The sequence below is a fragment of the Microtus pennsylvanicus genome, chromosome 4, assembly GCF_037038515.1.
Source record: "Microtus pennsylvanicus isolate mMicPen1 chromosome 4, mMicPen1.hap1, whole genome shotgun sequence".
Lineage (NCBI taxonomy): Eukaryota > Metazoa > Chordata > Mammalia > Rodentia > Cricetidae > Microtus > Microtus pennsylvanicus.
In genome coordinates, this window is record NC_134582.1 from 138,372,501 (window position 1) to 138,391,348 (window position 18,848).

The window sequence follows — 18,848 nt, forward strand, 5'->3', positions numbered from 1 at the left end:
CTGTGCTCACAGGTAAGCTAACCAAACTGGTGGAAAAGCAACCAACTCTGAGTGCTACTCCCTCTCCCTGGCTTATGTGTAAGTCGATAAGCCTTTAAATTAAGACATTTAAGAAGGAAAAGAGAAAAGTTTGGCTGGAAATGCACTTTCTGGCACCTAACAGCGTTTGTCTGCAAGCTCTCCCCAGTCTCCCATTTGTCCACCGTCAGGTACTGCAGGCAAAGGCCTCCACACTCAGCTGGCAGTTGGGTGAAGGGAGAGCTCATTTATAGGAATCTTTCCTGGATTGGGCTACTCCCTTCAGAGATATTTGGACTGATTTTTATCAGGCAACATGAAGACATCCTGGACTGAGATCAGCTTTAAAATTCAGGTCTTAGAAAGGTGTTTCTGAAACTTCAGAGGTGAGATGAGCTAAAATTTCAGACTACTTATTTTGCAGATCTGCGTTTAAAAACCATACAAGAGACTGTGTGGTAGTGTGCTTGTGTAACATTGTGACAACCTAGGTTTGATTCCCAGAGCCACACACACACCAAAATATCATGCCGGAATGATGTGGGAGAATTGTCTGTATTATGTCAATTATGTTTTAAATAAACACTGATTGGCCAGGCAGGAAGTATAGGTGGGTCAACCAGACAGGAAGTAGAGGCAGGGCAATGAGAACAGGAGAATGCTAGGAAGGAGGAAGCCCATTCCCCCCACACCTGCCCAGACCACTGAGAAGCAACATGTAACCCGCCTGGCTGAGAAAGGTACCAAGCCATGTGGCTAACATAGTTAAGAATAATGGGCTAATACAAAGCCTGAGCTAATGTGCCAATCAGTTTATAACCTAATGTAGACTCTCTGTGTGATTTTCTGTGGGACTTGCCAGCTGTGGGAACAGGGCAGGACAGAAACCCCACGAGCAGCCCCTCATGTTACACTGGAAAGGATCTCACTATCTTCTAATCCCAGTCAAGAGGGATAAACTAGGTTTTGAGGTTTCCCATTACGGATGGTGGCATTTTTTTTTAAATCAAGGATATGCAAGCATTGCTGAGGACTCTGACTTATTAGAGGGGGTCTCATTCAGCTTCCAGTTTTATTTTAATCCAATCTCCTGTCTCTACCGAGCGTTAAAACCAACCTGCCAATGCCGACACACTTGGCTTCTGCCGCTGATTACACGATGATCTCATGCTCTTCATGTTGGCCCTGACCATTCCTAGCCTTTTTGTGAGCACCACTAAGTACTTCAAATGCTTTCAGAGTCCACTTCCCCCTGCACTTTTAGACGTTTCTAAGAGATGGACTTACAGTTATCCACATCATTCCACGAAAGTGCCACAGTCATTTTCTACCTGTGAACGCACATATGTTAGAGTTTAAAAAAAATAAAATTAGGTAGTTTAAGGAAAATAAAACACTATAAAAATTTAAATATGTAAAGCAGTAGCAGGAAATAAATGGTCACAAGACACAGTGTACTTCTGGGTTCTCGCGGCTGAGCAGCCTGGGTTCGCAGGAAAGTGAATTCCTACGAGAGCCAACCAATTTGATTTATTATTAAATAAACGGTGAATAGTATCATAAATTTTGTCAATATTGAAAAGTTTTGCTCCCCAGTAAACCTCTTTACTGATGCAATAATCCAAATCAGACCAAATCAAACTGAATTATAAAAAGCCCAGGTTTAATGAACATTAATGTTCCCGGGTGGCCTTCTAGCCCCCAAAGAGGAGAAGGGGAAGGACGACCAAAAAACCTCGTGTTTGTTCTCTAAGGGGCTGTTTAAATGCTTTGTGGGAAAGGTCTTGAACATCTCTGAGTAGGGGGTCATCGTTTGGCAGGCTTTCTCAGGGGTGGAGTCTGGATTTAGGCAACTCCCAGGGGAGGGGGCTTGGGATGGAACTTCCACCCAAACATTCCAGACTCTTTGGGTATATGGATGCCAGGGTCTGGGGTGATGTTTCCACCCAAACAAATATTACAGGACACACTACTGAGCACATTTGCATGTGTGCATATGGAATGTCATCTATGTCATTTCTTTTGTTCATGCTAAGTTTTCAGATTTGATTGTTTCTTAAAAGCAATATTTTTACATAATGATGACCATTATTTATACATAATTAATATTTCTCTTGTGTATATTTTAAGAAGAATGCATAACTGATTTCCTAAAATGTTAGCCAATATACCAATAGTTTATAAAACAGTGAAGTTTTCTCGGAAAGCCCTGGGGAATTCTGTGGGAAATGTTTGCTTGCTACAATGGACGCAGGCCTGAGAGACAGCTGGGTGTGGATTATGACATCAGTTCTACCGCTTCCTGGCTTGTGTCACTGTGTGGCAGGTGGGAGAGGGCCCTAGCAGGACTCCTGACAGGGTTAGAAGAGGTAGTAATTGCTGTGAAGCACTAGCTGAGTATCTGTAGAAAGAAAGACAGAGGAAGGAGTGGCGGGAAAATGGAAGGGATGGAGGGAGGAAGGGTGAAAGGGAGGGAGGAGGATTCAGTGTTAGGAATTCAGGTTGCCAGGGCTCCTCCTTCCTTTAAAGAACAGGAGTAGTTACTGTGCCCATAATCCATCAGTCTTGGACTGGAGAGATGACTCAGTGGTTAAGGACACTGGTTGTTCTTCAAGAGGACCTGAGTTCAATTCCCAGCACCCACATGGTGACTCACAACCATCTGTAATGGGATCTGATGCCCTCTTCTATCTGATACCCTCTTCCATCATGCAGGCATATATACAAATAGAGCACTCATATACATAAAATATAACAATAATAAATCTCAAAAGATATTTTAAAAATAATACATTAGTCTCAAACTAATTGCTAAGCAATTGGTCTCTACATTGCTATCACTCATGCAAATTTAGTCTATGTCTTCTGTAAAGTTTAGCATAAGAACAAAGACAAGTCAGACAAGAGCGCTGAGGTGTTTAGAGCCCTCTGTCCACAAGAAGGTCCGTCCAATGGAACATCCTTGGGAAGAGTACCCCTGATGTAACCTACTGAGGCTGAGAGCTGGCAAGGGAGAAACGAACTTTCTGCTTGCTCGTCTCAGAATCGTATTGTTTCCCTAGGACACAGTGGAAATGCCTCCTACCCTGGGTACTGAAAGGGGGAGAAAGGCAAGAGTACTAAATCATCCTTCTCTTTTGGTCTCACACAAAAGTTACCCCAATTTTCTTCAGACAACAGGATAGAAGAAGTGGTTTTCATTGTCCACTTAAGAACATTTCACATCATCCAGGAGAGACATCTGTGGGTGTGTATGTGAGGGCATTTCCAGAGTGATTGTGTGTGTGTGTGTGTGTGTGTGTGTGTGTGTGTGTGTGTGTGTGTGAAGGGTGTTGTCATCATGACCACAGTACTTGACAGAAACATAGAAAGAAGGATGTATGGCCCAGGGATTTTGGTCCCCAAGGCACAGAGGAGGAGATCAGCTGGAGTATGTGGCACAGGCAGCTCTCATCACAGCAAACCAGGAGGCAGAGCGAGCAAGAGAGGTATTAGGTCCAGACTATAAACTTCATAGTGTGACCCCAGCCTCAGTGTCTGCTTTCTCCAGCAAGAACCCACAGCCTCCTAGAGTACCACCAGCTCGGGGGGCGGGGGGAGGGCATCCAAACATCAGTCGTGAAGGTACAGTCAGAATCAAATTATCACTGAGATGTTTTCAAGATGCGTGCATAGATGTGGAGGAGGGAAGGAGCACCAGATGCCTCAGAGAACAGTGAGCTAGTCCCTCCTCCTCCTTTATTAGTGTTTTGTTTTTATTGACCTTTACCCTCAGGCAGGTGGAAAGAATTCAGTTTTGCAAGGGGATGACCAGTTCCAGCCTGACCCTTCACTGAGGCATTTCTGAATGGGAACTGTGTATGAGCCAGGGGTGGAGAATTCCTCATGTCAAGGACCAGGCTATGACTGTGGGTTTCCCCTCCATTTCAGATGCTATATAATTGGAGGGATGTCTTGCCTGAGTGAACAGACAGACTGTTACGTGAGGTAATGGCTTGGGAGATGATTCTACAATTAAAATTAAAATCTATGAGATGCAGCTCAAAATGTTCTTAAAGGAAAGCTGACATCATTACATGTTTATAGTGAACAATGAGAAATATCCCAAACCTTGAACTAAATTTTATGAAACTAGGAGAGAAAAGGCAAACATTAAGAAGGAAACAAAAACCATAAGAACATATGTTGATGTAAATCAAAAGAGTAAGATAATAGAGAAAAATCAAGGGATTACTAACTACCATTGAAAAAATAATTTTAGAAAAGGCAAACAGGCACTATGGAAGATACTAAAAAGGAGAGCTCTCAGAAGAGAAAACCTAACAGTAGTTTTCAGGGCCCTGGAGTCTGAAGAGGGACTTAGTGTGAGTCCAGCGCAGGCGGAGTGACAGGGAACTACAGGGATCGAAGACTTGTGCATGGTGAGCTGTGTTGTAGAACCTGAGCAGAACTGTAAATTAAGGGGATAAATGCCTGTGCATAGAAATTAAACCTCAAGAAACTACCTTACTTTCACTCTTCAACTTTCGCTCTACTGGGACCTTAAAAAGATTTTTTTTTTTTATGTGCTAGGCCAACACAGTGAAGACCAGGGCCAAGTGAGTGAGAAAAGTCTGGTTAAGATGGAAGGACAGATATTTAGTTCAAGAAGAAAGGAAAGAAGAAAGGAAAGCTTTCATGAGAGCACAGAATCCATCAAGCAGGTGAGGATGCCCACATAAAAACAAAAGCATGGTCACTGTATCTGGGAGATTCAGGAATTCAGAGGATGCATCTTAAGAAGTGTTAGCCTGTCTACAGTTACCCTAGACCCGAGGCAGCTGGAAAAGTGCCACATAAAAACCTAGGCAGAATTCCAGGCACACATCAAGATGGCTGTGCTGGCTATTTTTCTGTCAACTTGGCATAAGCTAGAGTCAGCAGGGAAGAGAGACTGTCAACTGAGAAAGATGCCTTTGTAAGATAGGCCTGTGGCCAAGTCTGTAATGCATTTCTTTGATTGATGACTGATATGGGATAGCCTAGCTCACTGGGGACAATACCACTCCCACACGGCCACATCCCACATTGAGCAAGCCAGTGAGCAGCTTTCCTCCATGGCTCTGCTTAAATTCCTGCCTCCAGGTTCCTGCCTGAGTTCCTGCCCTGACTTCTTTCATCAGTGGAGAATGACCTGAGAGTCGTGAGGTGAGATAAATGCTTTCCTCTCCTAGATGCTTCTGGTTCTGGTGTTTGATCACAGCAATAAAAATCTCAACTGAGATCAAGGCTCTTCCTGGAACACACGCACTGAACAATCCTCCTTATTTGAGTGTGAATGGAACTTGAAAATGTGGCCAGAATTCCCTCCCAGGGTTGGAGGTCTAGTCAGCTGACTGGGTGAACAAGACCTAACTTGTTCACTTGTGCTTAGAAGGTTGGGGATCTTTCCTGAAGGGTGAGCTTCCAGCTGGTGTGGAGGTGGAGAAGGAACTTACAACACCCTTGTGAAATGACCTTGGGGGAGCTCCCGGGGCAAGACCTGAAGGATGGAAGTCAAATCCAGCACAGCATCAGGGAGGAGTTCGGAAATGACACCTGGCCACAGTCAGAGTTCCTGGAAAATGACCCTGAATCTCAGCTGATCAGAATTCAGCTAGGAAAGACAGACAGAGACCCTAGCCAGAAACGCATTCGGATTTCTAACCAAAAAACTGTCCGTGAATAAACCTGTGTTGATTTCTGCCATTCAGTTGGTGATAGTGTAGGCATGGACTGATAGGAAGCCAATTAAGGCTGACCATAGAATTCAAATGTGCCAAGGTAGTTTAGTCAATGAAGATACTGTTATGGTTTTAACCAAAGGATGTTCTAAATGAATAACACACTAGCTGACTTATTTTGATCATTAAACAACAAATGTCACACAGTTAACGTTATGATGAAAAGCGATTAAGCGAAGGGTATGTTTGGAAGACCACTGGTTATCAGTTCCATCCAGAGGTGGCTAGGAAGTTATCAGAAGCTGGTGGAGAGCTTCTGTGGAAGATCCCTGGCCCGGTCTCCTCACACTGGCATCCCCTCCAGACTTCCCTTCTCTACCTCAGGTGATAGTGGCAGAGAACCACATCTCCCCACAGGGTCACACTCCCTCCCACAGGGCTCCAGGACTAAGAAAAACAGCATAAAAGCAGATAGGTCTCCACTGGGTTTTCTTTACTCTGGTCAAACTCATTGGCTTTACTCACATGAACAAGTGCAAGAATTATCCACAAAGAATTATTTTCCACAAATGTGAAAATAGAAGAATATTATTTAAATTCTTATCATTGTCATTTTAAAAATTATACTCAAACTGGCGTGGTGGTGTATGCCTTTAATCCCAGTAGTCAGGAGGCCGAGACAGACAGATTTCTGAGTTCAAGGAGAGCCTGGGCTCTCAAGAGTTTCAGGGCAGCCAAGGCTACACAGAGAATCCATATTTTGAAAATAAACAGTAACAACAAAAACTATACTATCGTTTTCATTACAATATTTAGACACAACTCTTCATTTTCATAACTTTACTCATTCTTTTGTTCTAAGGAATTGTGACTTCTAATAGTCATGCAATAAAAAAACAGAGCATGTAATGACTTACCTTGTAACTTTTTAGTCTGATGAAGTCAACCTTCATAGAGACAAATCGATCTGAATATCGGCTGATGTTCTTAAGGTGTTCTACCAGATCAGCACAGAATTTGTAACCTCCTTTCAGCACACACAGGACTAGAATATCATGGTAGCCTATGTCTTTCATTATATCCTTAGCCAGCCGCTCAATTCTGAAAAAAGGGAAGGAATAAAAGATACATTATGGGACAAGTAAACAGTATGACATTCATACAGATAGGATCACTCAGGTGAATATGGAGAAAAGCTTGGGAAACAGAGAGCTTCAGGCAGATCAGTTCTGGTAAGGTGAAAACAGAGTGTCCAAAGCACATCACGGGGACATCACAGCTGCTGCATGTCGTAAACACTGAGGTGCTAGAGCGCATGCACGCTATCTGTCCTTCTATCATGACAGAACCTGCTTGCTAAACTTTAGCATGTTCTGATGGTATTTGGTGATAGCCTCATTTCACAGGGAAGGAAGGGGAAAGAGAGAGAGTGCCAACTGGCTTTCTCCTAACTTGTTACCGACCTAGACCTATGTGGGAAGAGGGAATCTAATTGAGACAATGCCTCCGTAAGACTGGCCTGTAGGCGAATCTGTGGGTGCTGTGTAGTTTATGATTGATGTGAGGAGGGCTTGGATCATGTGAGCAGGTCGTCCTGGGTGTGGAGAAAAGCAAGCTGAGCAAGCCACGAGGAGCAAGGCAGTAAGCAGCTTTTTTCAGTTGCCTCTGTTCTAGCTCCTGCTTCCAAATTCTCACCCTGCTTGAGTTCCTGTCCTGACTTCCCCCAGTTATGGACTGTTACCTGGGAATATAGCACGAAATAAATCCTCTCCTCCCCAAGATGCTTTTGGTCCTGGTGTTTTATCACAGCGAAAGAAACCATAAGCAGGGAGTGACTCACTTACCTTACGCTAGAAGAAAAATCAAGTTCAACGTAACACAAAAGTCCTATGTTCACCTAAGAAACACAGCATATATGGGAAAGATGCTCCCGTGCAACGGCAAGAGGAACGATATGGTGTGAGCCTTGCCTGCTCTGGCAGCTCACTGGAGATATCTCCAGAGGTTTCTACTCATTCCACGTCTACAGGGGCATAGCTACTCCCCACACAAAACTAAAACTTAAACAGAGGCAGGATCTCAGGCATGTACTTCAAAAAGAAAATCCCCACTAGCATTTAAAGCTGGATTAGATTAAAAGAGACAAAATTATGTATGTATGCATGTACAATTTTATAATCTCTATATTCTGCATATTATATGGATTCTATATTATACTTAGTAAGTATTCACATATATGCACATATAGAATGTTGGCTATGTTTTCAGGCAGTGTTTATCTAAATTTTTTTTGAAACAGATTTTCTCTATATAATAGTCCTCACCGTCCTGGAACTTGCTTTCAGTCTGGAACTGTCCAGGCTGGCCTCGAACTCACAGATATCTGCCTGCCTCTGCTTCCCAAGTGCTGGGATTAAAGGTGTGGGCCACTATCACATGGCATGTTTTTCTAAATTTGATCACTGAAAGATTGTACATCAGATCTTACAAAAAGGCATTTGAATTCATAAATTTTTATGACATTTATTTATTTAGTGTATGTACACATGTGTACATACATACCACTATGGTGTGTGTGTGTGTGTGTGTGTGTGTGTACGTACATGTGCATGTATATGTAGGGGGTGTCTGCATTCATGTATGTGTAAGTGCATGTACATTTGGAGGCCAAGGGTCAACCTAGGGCATCATTTCATGGAATCTGTCCATCATATTTTTTGAGACAGGTCTCTCAGTGGGTTCTGAAGCTTATCACTTAGGATAAGCTGGCTGCCCTACAAACCCCAGGCTCTGCCTGTCTCTCTCACCCCAGAACTGGAATTACAGGCACAGGTTACCATACCAACCTTTTCCCTCCCTTCTGGGGCTCAAACTCAGATTCAAAGGACAACAAGCACTTTACCAACTGAGCATCTCCCTAGTCCCCCAAATCCCACTTTAAATGTAAAGACTCAGATTAAAGTGAGAGGCTGGAGAAGGACAAGCATACAGATGCAGAACAAAGGGAAGCTGGAGAGACCATCTTACTTTCAGTCAGAATGGAAGGAAAATGATCAGGACTAAAGATGCTCATTGCATCCTCATCAGTCCTGTTGGCTCCTGAAGAAATCACAAAGTTCTTACTGTATGCCTTGGGTTCCCGATGACTGATAGTGCAAGGAGAAACAGACGTATCCACTACTGCACTTAGAGACTTCTCACTCCCTCTACTAGGCTTGAAAGATCCAGCAGTTGGAAAATCAATAAGGGTAAAGTTGAACAACCCATCAATAAACTGGTTCCAGCTGTATGTGTGAAGCATTCTGGTGTAGGAGGTTCTTCTGTCTATGTGTTGCTTTCATCGATTGAATAAAGAAAACTGCCTTGGCCTTTTGATAGGGCAGCACTTAGGTAGGCAGACTAGACAGAACTGAATGCTGGGAAGAAGGGCAGATGGAGAGCTGTCATGGAGCTGTCAGGTCAGACATACTGAATCTTTCCCGGTAAGCCACAACCTTGTGGCGACATACAGATTAACAGAAATGGGTTAAATCAAGATGGAGAGTTAGCCAATAAGAGGCTGGAGTTAATGGGCCAGGCAGTGTTTAAATGAATACAGTTTTTGTGTGATTATTTTGAGTGTAAGCTAGCAGGGCGGCCAGGACCAAAAGTAGGCTCTTTCTCCTTCAACAGCATTCCACCAAACAACAGAATATACATTATTCTCAAAAGAATCCAATAAGAAAATGACAAAGCCAGACACTGGAAAATATTTTTAAACCATAACCTGATAAAGGATTTGTATCTAATATATCTACTTATATAATTATATTGTATAATTTTATATGATTATATGTATACCATTTATAACTCAACAGGAAGATAACCAAATGACAAAACTGGCAAAGGGCTTGGATAAGAACATTTAACCCCCACAGAAAAAGATTATGAGTAGCCAATAAGCACACAATTGGTTCAGAAAGTCCAAGTTCAAATCACAGGGAGATATCATTGTACTTATACTAGATTATTTGTGACTCAAAGGACAGACAATACAAAATGTCAGCAAATATGTGGAGAAAACTGGGACCTGCTGATCTACTACTGAGGTTACAGCCTCTTTGGGAAACAACCTGCAGCTGTTGAAACTCACTAGGAAGCCCAAAATTCTACCCCAAGAACCCCATTCAGAAGAACCCCATGAAATGTCAAAATGTACATATAATGTTCACAACTCCAAATTATAGATTCAAAGGTTCTCTGACTGCTGGATTGATGATTAGATATTATATGACTTTATTTCCATGACACATTCAGAGAAATTTCCAGGGGAAGAAAGCTGATTAGTAACCTGACTATGGGTTAACATAATTGCAAGACTGGATAGTGGAGATGGGGTCCAAGAATAAAAGTGTACTGATATCATAGGATCATTTCCCCATATTGGGTGAACTCTATTCTGCAGTCTGTACAATGTGTCAAATGTTTGCTTTAGGGGGCTGGAGAGAGGGCTCAGTAGTTAAGAGCATTGCCTGCTCTTCCAAAGGTCCTGAGTTCAATTCCCAGCAACCACATAGTGGCTCACAACCATCTGTAATGAGGTCTGGTGCCCTCTTCTGGCCTACAGACAGAATATTGTATACATAATAAATAAATAAATATTAAAAAAAATGTTTGCTTTAAAGATGAGGACTGATATCTTGGGCCCCACCCTGGACCACGATGCAGGATTTTTAGACATAAAGGATAACAATACATACTCCACAAAGTTCTCTGGTCTGTGTAGGGAAAAGGCTAGGGTCCTTTTACCCAGATTTGAATATGCTTTCAGTCAGGGCACAGTTAACTAAAGCCACAAGATTCAAGTGAGAAAAGTGAGAATTGGTTTATACACAAGGCTTCCCAAACTGATAAATATTAAGGAAATTGCTTGTGACGTGCTGGAAAAAGTGAATAAATGAAGTTTTTTTTTTTTGCACACATTAAGCTGACATAATTGCTTAAGGCAAGATCCTTCATTACAATTTTGGGAGGTAATATTTCCCAATCTTTAATATGTTAATGAGATTTTGCACCTTGAAAAACTGCAAAATTCCCTAAATTTATTTGACGGAAAATCTTCCCTTTCTAAGAATCAAATGTGGTTGCCATGGGAAATCCATCTTAGGCCGTGATAAACTTCAAACTAGTATTTATTTTCTATGATACACTGTGAGTTGAGACAATAAAAAAAATACAAGTCTTAGGCAATAGAAATCTTATGCAATCTATCCAGGTGGTGGGGGTACCTTTAATCCCAGCACTCAGGAGGCAGAGACAGGAGGAACTCAGTGAGTTCAAGGCCAGTCTGGTCTACAAAATAAGTTCCAGGACAGCCAGGACTGTTACACAGAAAAACCCTGTCTCAAAAAAATTAAACAAACCAAACCAAAACAACAACACAAAAAATCTTATACAATCTAGGAGTTTGTATGAGTCCCTTTTCTCACTGACAGTGACAATGTCTGGGCAAGTGTCCTATGGATATTTTTTAACTTTTCTTTTGCTTTAAGGACTTGGTTCAGAGTTAAATTTAACCTCATGGGAGTATAACAGATTAAAAAGCAGCAGAGGTAGAAATACTACAGATGAAAGAAAGAGTGAGTCAGGGGATGCCTCTTTTTTTCTCTGGGTCTGGGACTCTCAGGAGTTGCTGATTCCCAGGCTTAGGCTGTGAACACCAGGAGGCTTGGCTTCCCTGGGAATGTGAACTTATTCAGTCTGGGTACAGGAACAGGCTAGGTGGTTCAGGTACTGAGGTGGTTCTGTTAAAGGGCTACACCTAGAAATCCAGATCCATGATAGTGACTCAGAGGCAGGCAGCCTTTGGAAACCAAGAATAGGGTGAAGTGCCTAGGACTGACTGGGAATGAAGGACCAAGAACAGGAGAGAAAACAGCTGTGCTCTTCACAGAGAGTTTGAAGTTGCATGTTCTGTTATTCTTAAAACATTGCCCCGATGTAATAATCTGTCCTGTTCCTTTAAGAGATAAGCCCCACCCACTTCCCTTATTCTGCTGAAGCAGGCAGATCTTCCTTCCTGCTTGTATCCTGAGTCTCTTCCTATTCCATCTCTCTCCCAACTCCATTCCACTCTCCCCACTTTTCCCTTCCCTCCCTCTCTCTGTTTCTGTTTCTCTCTGTGTATGTGTCTCTCTACTATTCTCCCCTTCTCCCTTTACCCCTTCAAAACCCACTAAATAAATATCCAACCTCACTCTGCATGGTGTGCCTATCCATGTCTCTGTCTCTTGCCTGCTGTGTGGCTCCCTGCCCTGAACCAGCCACCTTCGGAGACCTACAGTGTGGTCTCGTGGCATGCCTACCGGTCTGTCTTTCCTTGGGGCCTGCTGCAGCCACTTGGGGAACTGCACCATCCATGCCTGGGACTGGCTGCTCTTGGGACCCACTGTTTGCTGCCTGCTGCCACATGGCCCACCCCCGTCACCTGCAGCGTTTCTGCCATTGCAGCCACCAGGGATCCGCAGCATATTAATTTTACCATTACACCTGATAGACACAATCACACACAGGCTGATTATCTGACCTGTGACATGGTGTGTGTCCCTTCCAAAGGGAAAGAAAGTTTCTGGGACAGTCAGGGTTTTAAAAGTGTGTCCTACAGAGGTAAAGTTCACCTCCTAATGTTCCCCGTTAACCAAAAGTCTGTGAAAAGCATGAGACAAGGATGTTTCTGGGTGCAAAGCCATTTTCTGGTGCTCATCTCCATGGTTTGTACAGGGCATTGCTTATTTGGGTGGGGAACGGTATTATTTATAATAGCTTATACGTGTATATCCTTCTTACCAACCTTCCTGAGTAAATGCCTATGTACACCATTCAGTGAAAGACCACACTCCTTGTGTTCAAATTTGCTACCCTAGAGAAGTTCTCCCAACCACCAAGTAAATCCTTAACAGTCCTGTAAGAGTCACACAAGAGGGGGCCGCCCCAATGCAACGCTGACACAGGACCCAGCACTTACCTGTCCACTATGATGCCATGAGGGATGAACACACACTCCAGGTCGCCATAATAGTGCTGTGGGTACGTGAATAAATCCAAGTCATAGCCTGGCCAGTTGTCCAAAAGCTGTAAACCAAAGTAGTTCAGTTATGGTATTTTTCATTATTAATTTATATTTTAATGTAAATAACAAGAAAAGTCCCATCACTTGAAAGGAGAAAAATGTTGAACACAGAGAAAAGGCCTGCAGATCTCGATATATCAATATATTCCCTTGAACTATGAAGAGCTTAGTAAGAGGTTATAGTTTTTGCAATGTGATAGAACAAGGCAGCACTAAGATAACAGTGTGCTCCACCCCTAACTAGTGCAACCTGACCAAACGAGGGAGTAGTGAGATCAACGGTGAGCTCCACTCTACTATTGGCAATCATACAATATAAAATACAAACCTCATCCATTTAAAGATGATTTATTGTATTTATTTATATGTGTGTGCGCCTGCATGAGTTTAGGTGTGCTACATGCATGCAGGTATCCTCAAAGGTCAGCTCAGAAGCCAGAGAGAATCTGTCGCCCTGGAAACGGAGTTATAAGTGGTTGCTAACTAATTGAGGTCAGTGCTGTGAACTGAGCCTGGGCCCTCACAAGAGCAGTAAGTGCTCTTAACTACCCAGCCATCTCTCTGGTCCCTAAACTCAATGTCTTATAGCTAACCTGATGGTATAGTATGGAGATCATATGTTTGTAAACACTATGTCAGTGCAGCTCAGTAACAGAGTGAGCATCCAGCGTATCTGCAGCCCTAAGCTCAGTCTCTGGCACTGTAAGGATATATGTGTAAGCATATACTTAGTGTCTATATTATGAAAAGATTATGGCTACATTATACACATTTATAATTGTATAATATACAGTATTATGATACGTTCTGCATTTCTCTTCACTGTGAATGACCTCATCTTCTGGGGAAGGTTATGATATTTATAAAAAGTATATACCGGGGTCACAGCCAGCCCAGACTTCTAGGTACTTCCGTCAGTGCAGTAAAGACTAAAACAGGAGATTCTTTTTAAGGAACTTCAGCCTGTCTTAGGATGTGAAACTCCAAGAAAACTGGCCTGTTCACAGAACACAGCCTGACAGCAAGCCAGAGACTCTTTCTCTTGCTTGAGACTTAGTGCACAAGTTTTCTGGTTAGAATAATGAGATGTGGAAGAAAACGAAGGAGAACGTGGCTTTTCCTTTCACATAAGCAAGAAGGATGCAATAGTGAAAATGTCATGCTTGGAAACCTTTCTGCATCAGGATTCATAGCTCTCCTTCTTTAACCATTTTTCCACACAGTCTGGACCACCCTGCCCAGCTTTGAGGCACGGAGGGCATTTACAACACAGGCCCGTCCTGTTTGTCTTCCTCGTTTCTACATCTAATCCCTGCCCTCGCCCTCGGATTGGTTTCCCATCTAGTCATGATTCTGTGTATGAATATCATATATATGCAATATTTTGTTAAGTCTGAGCATTTTGTACATGCATACAATGTATTTTGATCATACTCATCCCCAACTCTTCCTCCTAGCTTCTTTCAGATTGATCCACTACCAACCACGTCTCCAATTTCATATTCATTTTTTGAACCTGTTGAGTTCAGTTTGTGTTGACTTTGAACTGATGGACATGGGGCTGCTATTCACTGGAGCATGACTGATCTACTAGATGCTATGCCCTTAGAGAAAACGGACTTTACTTGCCCCAGAAGCCATCAGTGGTAACTAGCTCCTTAGTTAAATTCCTCTCCACACTACAATGTGGACTGCATTGATCTGCAGGAAACCACGTGTGCTGTGAACTCATGACTGTCCTCCGGTCCTGCCTGACCTCTGACTTGTAAAATATTTCTGCTCCCTCTTCTGAGCTGGTTCCTGAGCCTTGAGGGAAGGGGCGTGATACAGATGTCCTGTTTGTGGATGGCTTCTCCACAGCCATTATTCTCTGTGCTTTGTGAGTCTCTGCATTAGTGGGCATCCACTGCACAAAAGAACTTCTCTGATGAGTTTGAGAGCTGCACTAATCTATGGGTAGAGAGACAGGATTTTTTTTTGTTTGCCTTTTGTTTTGTTGTTATTTTTTGTTTTTTGTTGTTGTCTTGGTTTTGTTGTTGTTGTTTGTTTTTCAAGGCAAGCTTTCTCTGTAACAACCCTGTCTTGGAATTCATTTTGTAGACTAGGCTGGCCTTGAACTCACAGAAAGTCATCTGTTTCTACCTCCTGAGTGCTGGAATTAAAGGTGTGCATCACCAGGCCTGGCCCAAGGGACAGGCATTTACAGGTTAGTTTGATGCTATATCATTTTGAAAAATAATTGTAAAAAGGTTCACTGCTGTAACCTACGAGCTTCCCAATCATGGGTTCTCGGCCATATTTGCAGTACCAGACATGTGTTTCTGTGGTGCAGCAGAAGGTGATGGTTGCACCCATAAAACTCAGGTCACTAGGGTTCCTACAAGTGTCAATCATTCTACCACATAGCGCACAGCACTTTCCTTCCAGCACTGTGAACCCTAGCTGGCAGGGAGGAAGCTTCTTAGTTAGAACCAACTTGACTCTTCCATGCCCTGTGATCGAGGTGTGTGATATTTTCAGCAATAGGGTCTTACCATCAAGTTCTGGTGGACAACCAAGAGCAATGGCTATAGCCTGAGGTGTTCTGGGGGTCTCTAGGACACCTAATTCTTTCCAGTCCTGATTTCATTCATCTCTCTGACACACTGCCCTTGTTTCTGCTTCCTCTGTCTCTGTGCCAAAGTTCACCTCCTTCTTGGAAGCTCAGGTCAAGCCCACATCTTCCTGGAAGCTCTGCTGACTGCTCTCACGTTGTTGTCCTCTGCCCTATTCCCTTGGGCTTCTCTGCAGCTCTGCTTCAGCAAAGGCTCCACCTCCAGTTCTTTGGGAACATTTTCACACCTCCCATTCTCCTGCTCTCTCTTATCTGTTTGTGGCTGGTTTAGAGCCCATTCCCGGCCACTCCAGGTCACTCCATCACCCTGAGACATTCCCCACCCCACTCCACCCTCCTCTGTATGGGGGACTCATAACCAGCTCCCTTTGACTCAGGTTCTAGAAAGGATGTTTTATAGTAGAGCCCACGCCACTCTCATTCATTTTTGGTCTCTAGTCAGAACCACGCCTGAGCAAGCTCCCCTGCTCCCCGCCTCTCTACCCTGATCTGGGTCTATGCGGCCATCATTTCAGCCTGGACAACTGTGGAAACGGCCAAGCCCGCCTTCCTTCTCCCACCACGGTAGCCGCAGCGAGTGTTGTGGAGTGAATTTCCCATCATGACATAATCCTGCTCAAATTTTTTCAAGGGCTTCTCACTTCATGCTGAGTAAAACCTAGAGTCCCCACTGTGACTGCAACAATGTCCCTCTCTTGGTTCTCTATCACTTTCTCCTTCTCTCTGCTCCAACCACAGCTCCTCACCGACTGAATCTGTTGAATATATTTAGTATTTTGCTATTTCTTTAGCCTACAATACTCTTCCTATAGATGACCACGTGGCTTGCATGTTGTTTTTCTCCAGTCTTCGTTCACCGTTACCTTTACAGTGAGGCCTTTTCCGAGCACAAATATAAACTGCACTCCCCTCCCTTCCCATCCTGTTTCTGTATCCTTTATATCTAATTTTACTTTTCTTCATAGCGTATATTACTACTATGTGAGTGTGTATGAGGGTGTGTGCGCATGAGTGTGTGAGTTTATGCGTGTGTGTGCGTGTATGCGTGTGTGTGCTCTGTGTGTGTGAGTGTATGCGTGTGTGTGTGCATGAATCTGTGTGGGTACATGTGTGTGCATGTGTGTGCATGTGTGTGTGTATCCTTACATGTCTCACCCCTCTAGAATATGTATTCCTTCTTGAAGACTTCATCTTACTTTTTGTTCAATCCCTAGTACCGAGACCACTGACCTGAGATCTGGTGTTCAGTACTAAAAATATTGAACAATCAAATGAATGAGACAATCTTTACCTCAGAACTCCAGTCTCAGCCCTCAGCTTGTCTCTTTGTGATAGAAAGAGCTACTCTTCACAGCTCTGGAGATTCCGCACTCAGAAAGGGCCGCATTTGCCGCACCTTACCAGCAGCACACTGGTTGGTGTGACTGGTGAATGTGTACAGAGAGCAACACTGGCTCCCATCTGGAAGTTCCAGGAGCCGGCTGTGACCTCTAACACCAGAGTGGCTGCTCAGTGTCCTACGAGCTGCACCAGAATGGCATTTAGTCTCTGCGAGAGCCCCTGGCACACTAACAACGATCCAGGGAGGTCATCCAATCACTTTCCTTCTGGACACATGATGCTACCCCTCCACTGCCTGGTGCTTGTCTGCTGACACTGTAACCAGTGGTGTCTCAAGCTAACTCCCCCCCTGCACACAAATCCTTGCAGATCTTTGCTCTGAATCACAGAGATTACTCTCTATGGCAAGGTCAGGCTCCACTCCTGCCATTTTGAGATTAGGAGTTCCTGTTTCCCTTTTCTTTCTTTAGTTTTTGAGACAGGCTCTCACTCTGTAGGCCTGACTATCCTGGAACAGATAGTGAGGCAGACCAGACTGGGAGGTAAAATTTACAGAGACCCACCTGCTTCTACCTCTGTCTCCTGGGTGCTGGGGTTAAAGGTGTGTGCCACTGTGCCTGGTCCTGACTCTCTTTTCTTTAAGACAGAGAGAACCTATGGAGCGGATAGCATCCATACTGCATGCAATGACTAATGCAGAACTAGTATTGAAGAAATGCAACAGTTCCCCAACACACATGCGTGTGCCAAAAAGAAGGAAATGATGATTAAAAATACGAGGCAAATCTTTACATGAAAATGGTCAAAGCAATCAACAGCTCAGAGCAACCTGAGTAATGGTGGATATCACAGACGTCAGTCTACCTCCTCCGGGAAGTCTGTTAGCTATAGGACCTGGGGCATATGAATGTCTCTAGAATAAAGTCAATGGCTGCCCCACATGGCTATTGTGAAGGTTAAACAGGACAGATAATATAAGACTCACTAGCACGTGGTCTATAGTACTTACTGATGTTAGCCATGTAACTATACTGAAGCCTCAGTAGTCCGTATAACTCACAGTCATTTACATAAGCAGGCCTTGACTCATTTAAGGAAAAACCTCAGTGTACTTTGTCAAACTCTAACTACCCCAGCTCAAGCAGTGAATTGAATCTGGTAGAAACGCATTTCTCGCAAACTGTTCTAACAATCACAAGTGACCATTGTTTCTGGCTAATCTGCAATGGTGTTTTCACTGTGGAGATAAAACACTCAGAGACAAGAGGCTCCAGGTCTGTTTTGCTGTCTTTGCACACTAATCGTGTTATGAGTAAGTCTATCCCTGGAGGATGCAGGGTGGCTCTGAACCTTAGGTAATGGATTCACTTGCTTTAAAACAAAAAATAAAAAACAACGAATCTTTAAATAGTTTCAGGATCACAGATAACATGCTCCAAGTTTATTCCACACAATGCTTTCTCTGTTCAAAGAGGCAAAACATCTCCAAGCTGGAGAAGTGACAAACACAGAAACTGAGTCACATTATACCACGTCCAAGTCCAGAGCCCATCTGACTCTCTTGTTCCCATTTAAAGCACAATGACAACCTGTTTTGTTTTTCTTCTTAGACTGTTTCTTCCCAGGGAGAAAAAAACGGCTCAGAGACACATGGCACAGCCTAAGTCTGCTTCTGTCCTGCTCTGAGCTCACCTGCTCCTCCCTGCAGACAGACAATTGTCATTGGTTTTCACACCTCTGCCTCTCTCTCTCTCTCTCTCTCCATCAGCAGAGAATCCCAAACAGCAACAGGCCCAGCTCCAGAGCCCAGTGCTACCGTGTCAGAACAATGGACACAAGAAGGGCCTGCGTTCTGCTAAAGCGAGGACAGCTCAACAGGACACAGGACACTTTGGATCCCAATGCAACGCCTTCCTCTTCTGCATTTTTCTCTTCCTCATATTTATTCTCACAAATTGCCACTCCACCCGCACGGGAATGAGGATGGACAAAAGGGAAGGAGAGAGTCAAGCGGAACAAAAACTCAGCAGTAACTTTGATTTTTCTCATCTTTTCCCAAACCTCG

General features: G+C 43.5%; 1 protein-coding gene and 1 long non-coding RNA gene across 4 annotated transcripts in view; one reads left to right on the forward strand and one right to left on the reverse strand.

Annotated features, from left to right (window-relative positions):
• Prtfdc1 (phosphoribosyl transferase domain containing 1) overlaps positions 1 to 18,848 on the reverse strand; it is a 98,107-nt gene that overhangs the window by 75,436 nt on the left and 3,823 nt on the right. For all 3 annotated transcript variants that reach the window (XM_075970639.1, XM_075970638.1, XM_075970637.1), the window contains exons 2-3: positions 12,724 to 12,830; positions 6,638 to 6,821 (exon numbers count right to left, since the gene is read on the reverse strand). In XM_075970639.1, the coding sequence (XP_075826754.1) occupies positions 6,638 to 6,821; positions 12,724 to 12,830 (291 nt within the window). The remainder of the gene's footprint in view (positions 1 to 6,637; positions 6,822 to 12,723; positions 12,831 to 18,848) is intronic.
• LOC142848485 (uncharacterized) overlaps positions 1 to 18,848 on the forward strand; it is a 60,310-nt gene that overhangs the window by 16,892 nt on the left and 24,570 nt on the right. The gene's annotated exons all lie outside the window — the stretch shown is intronic.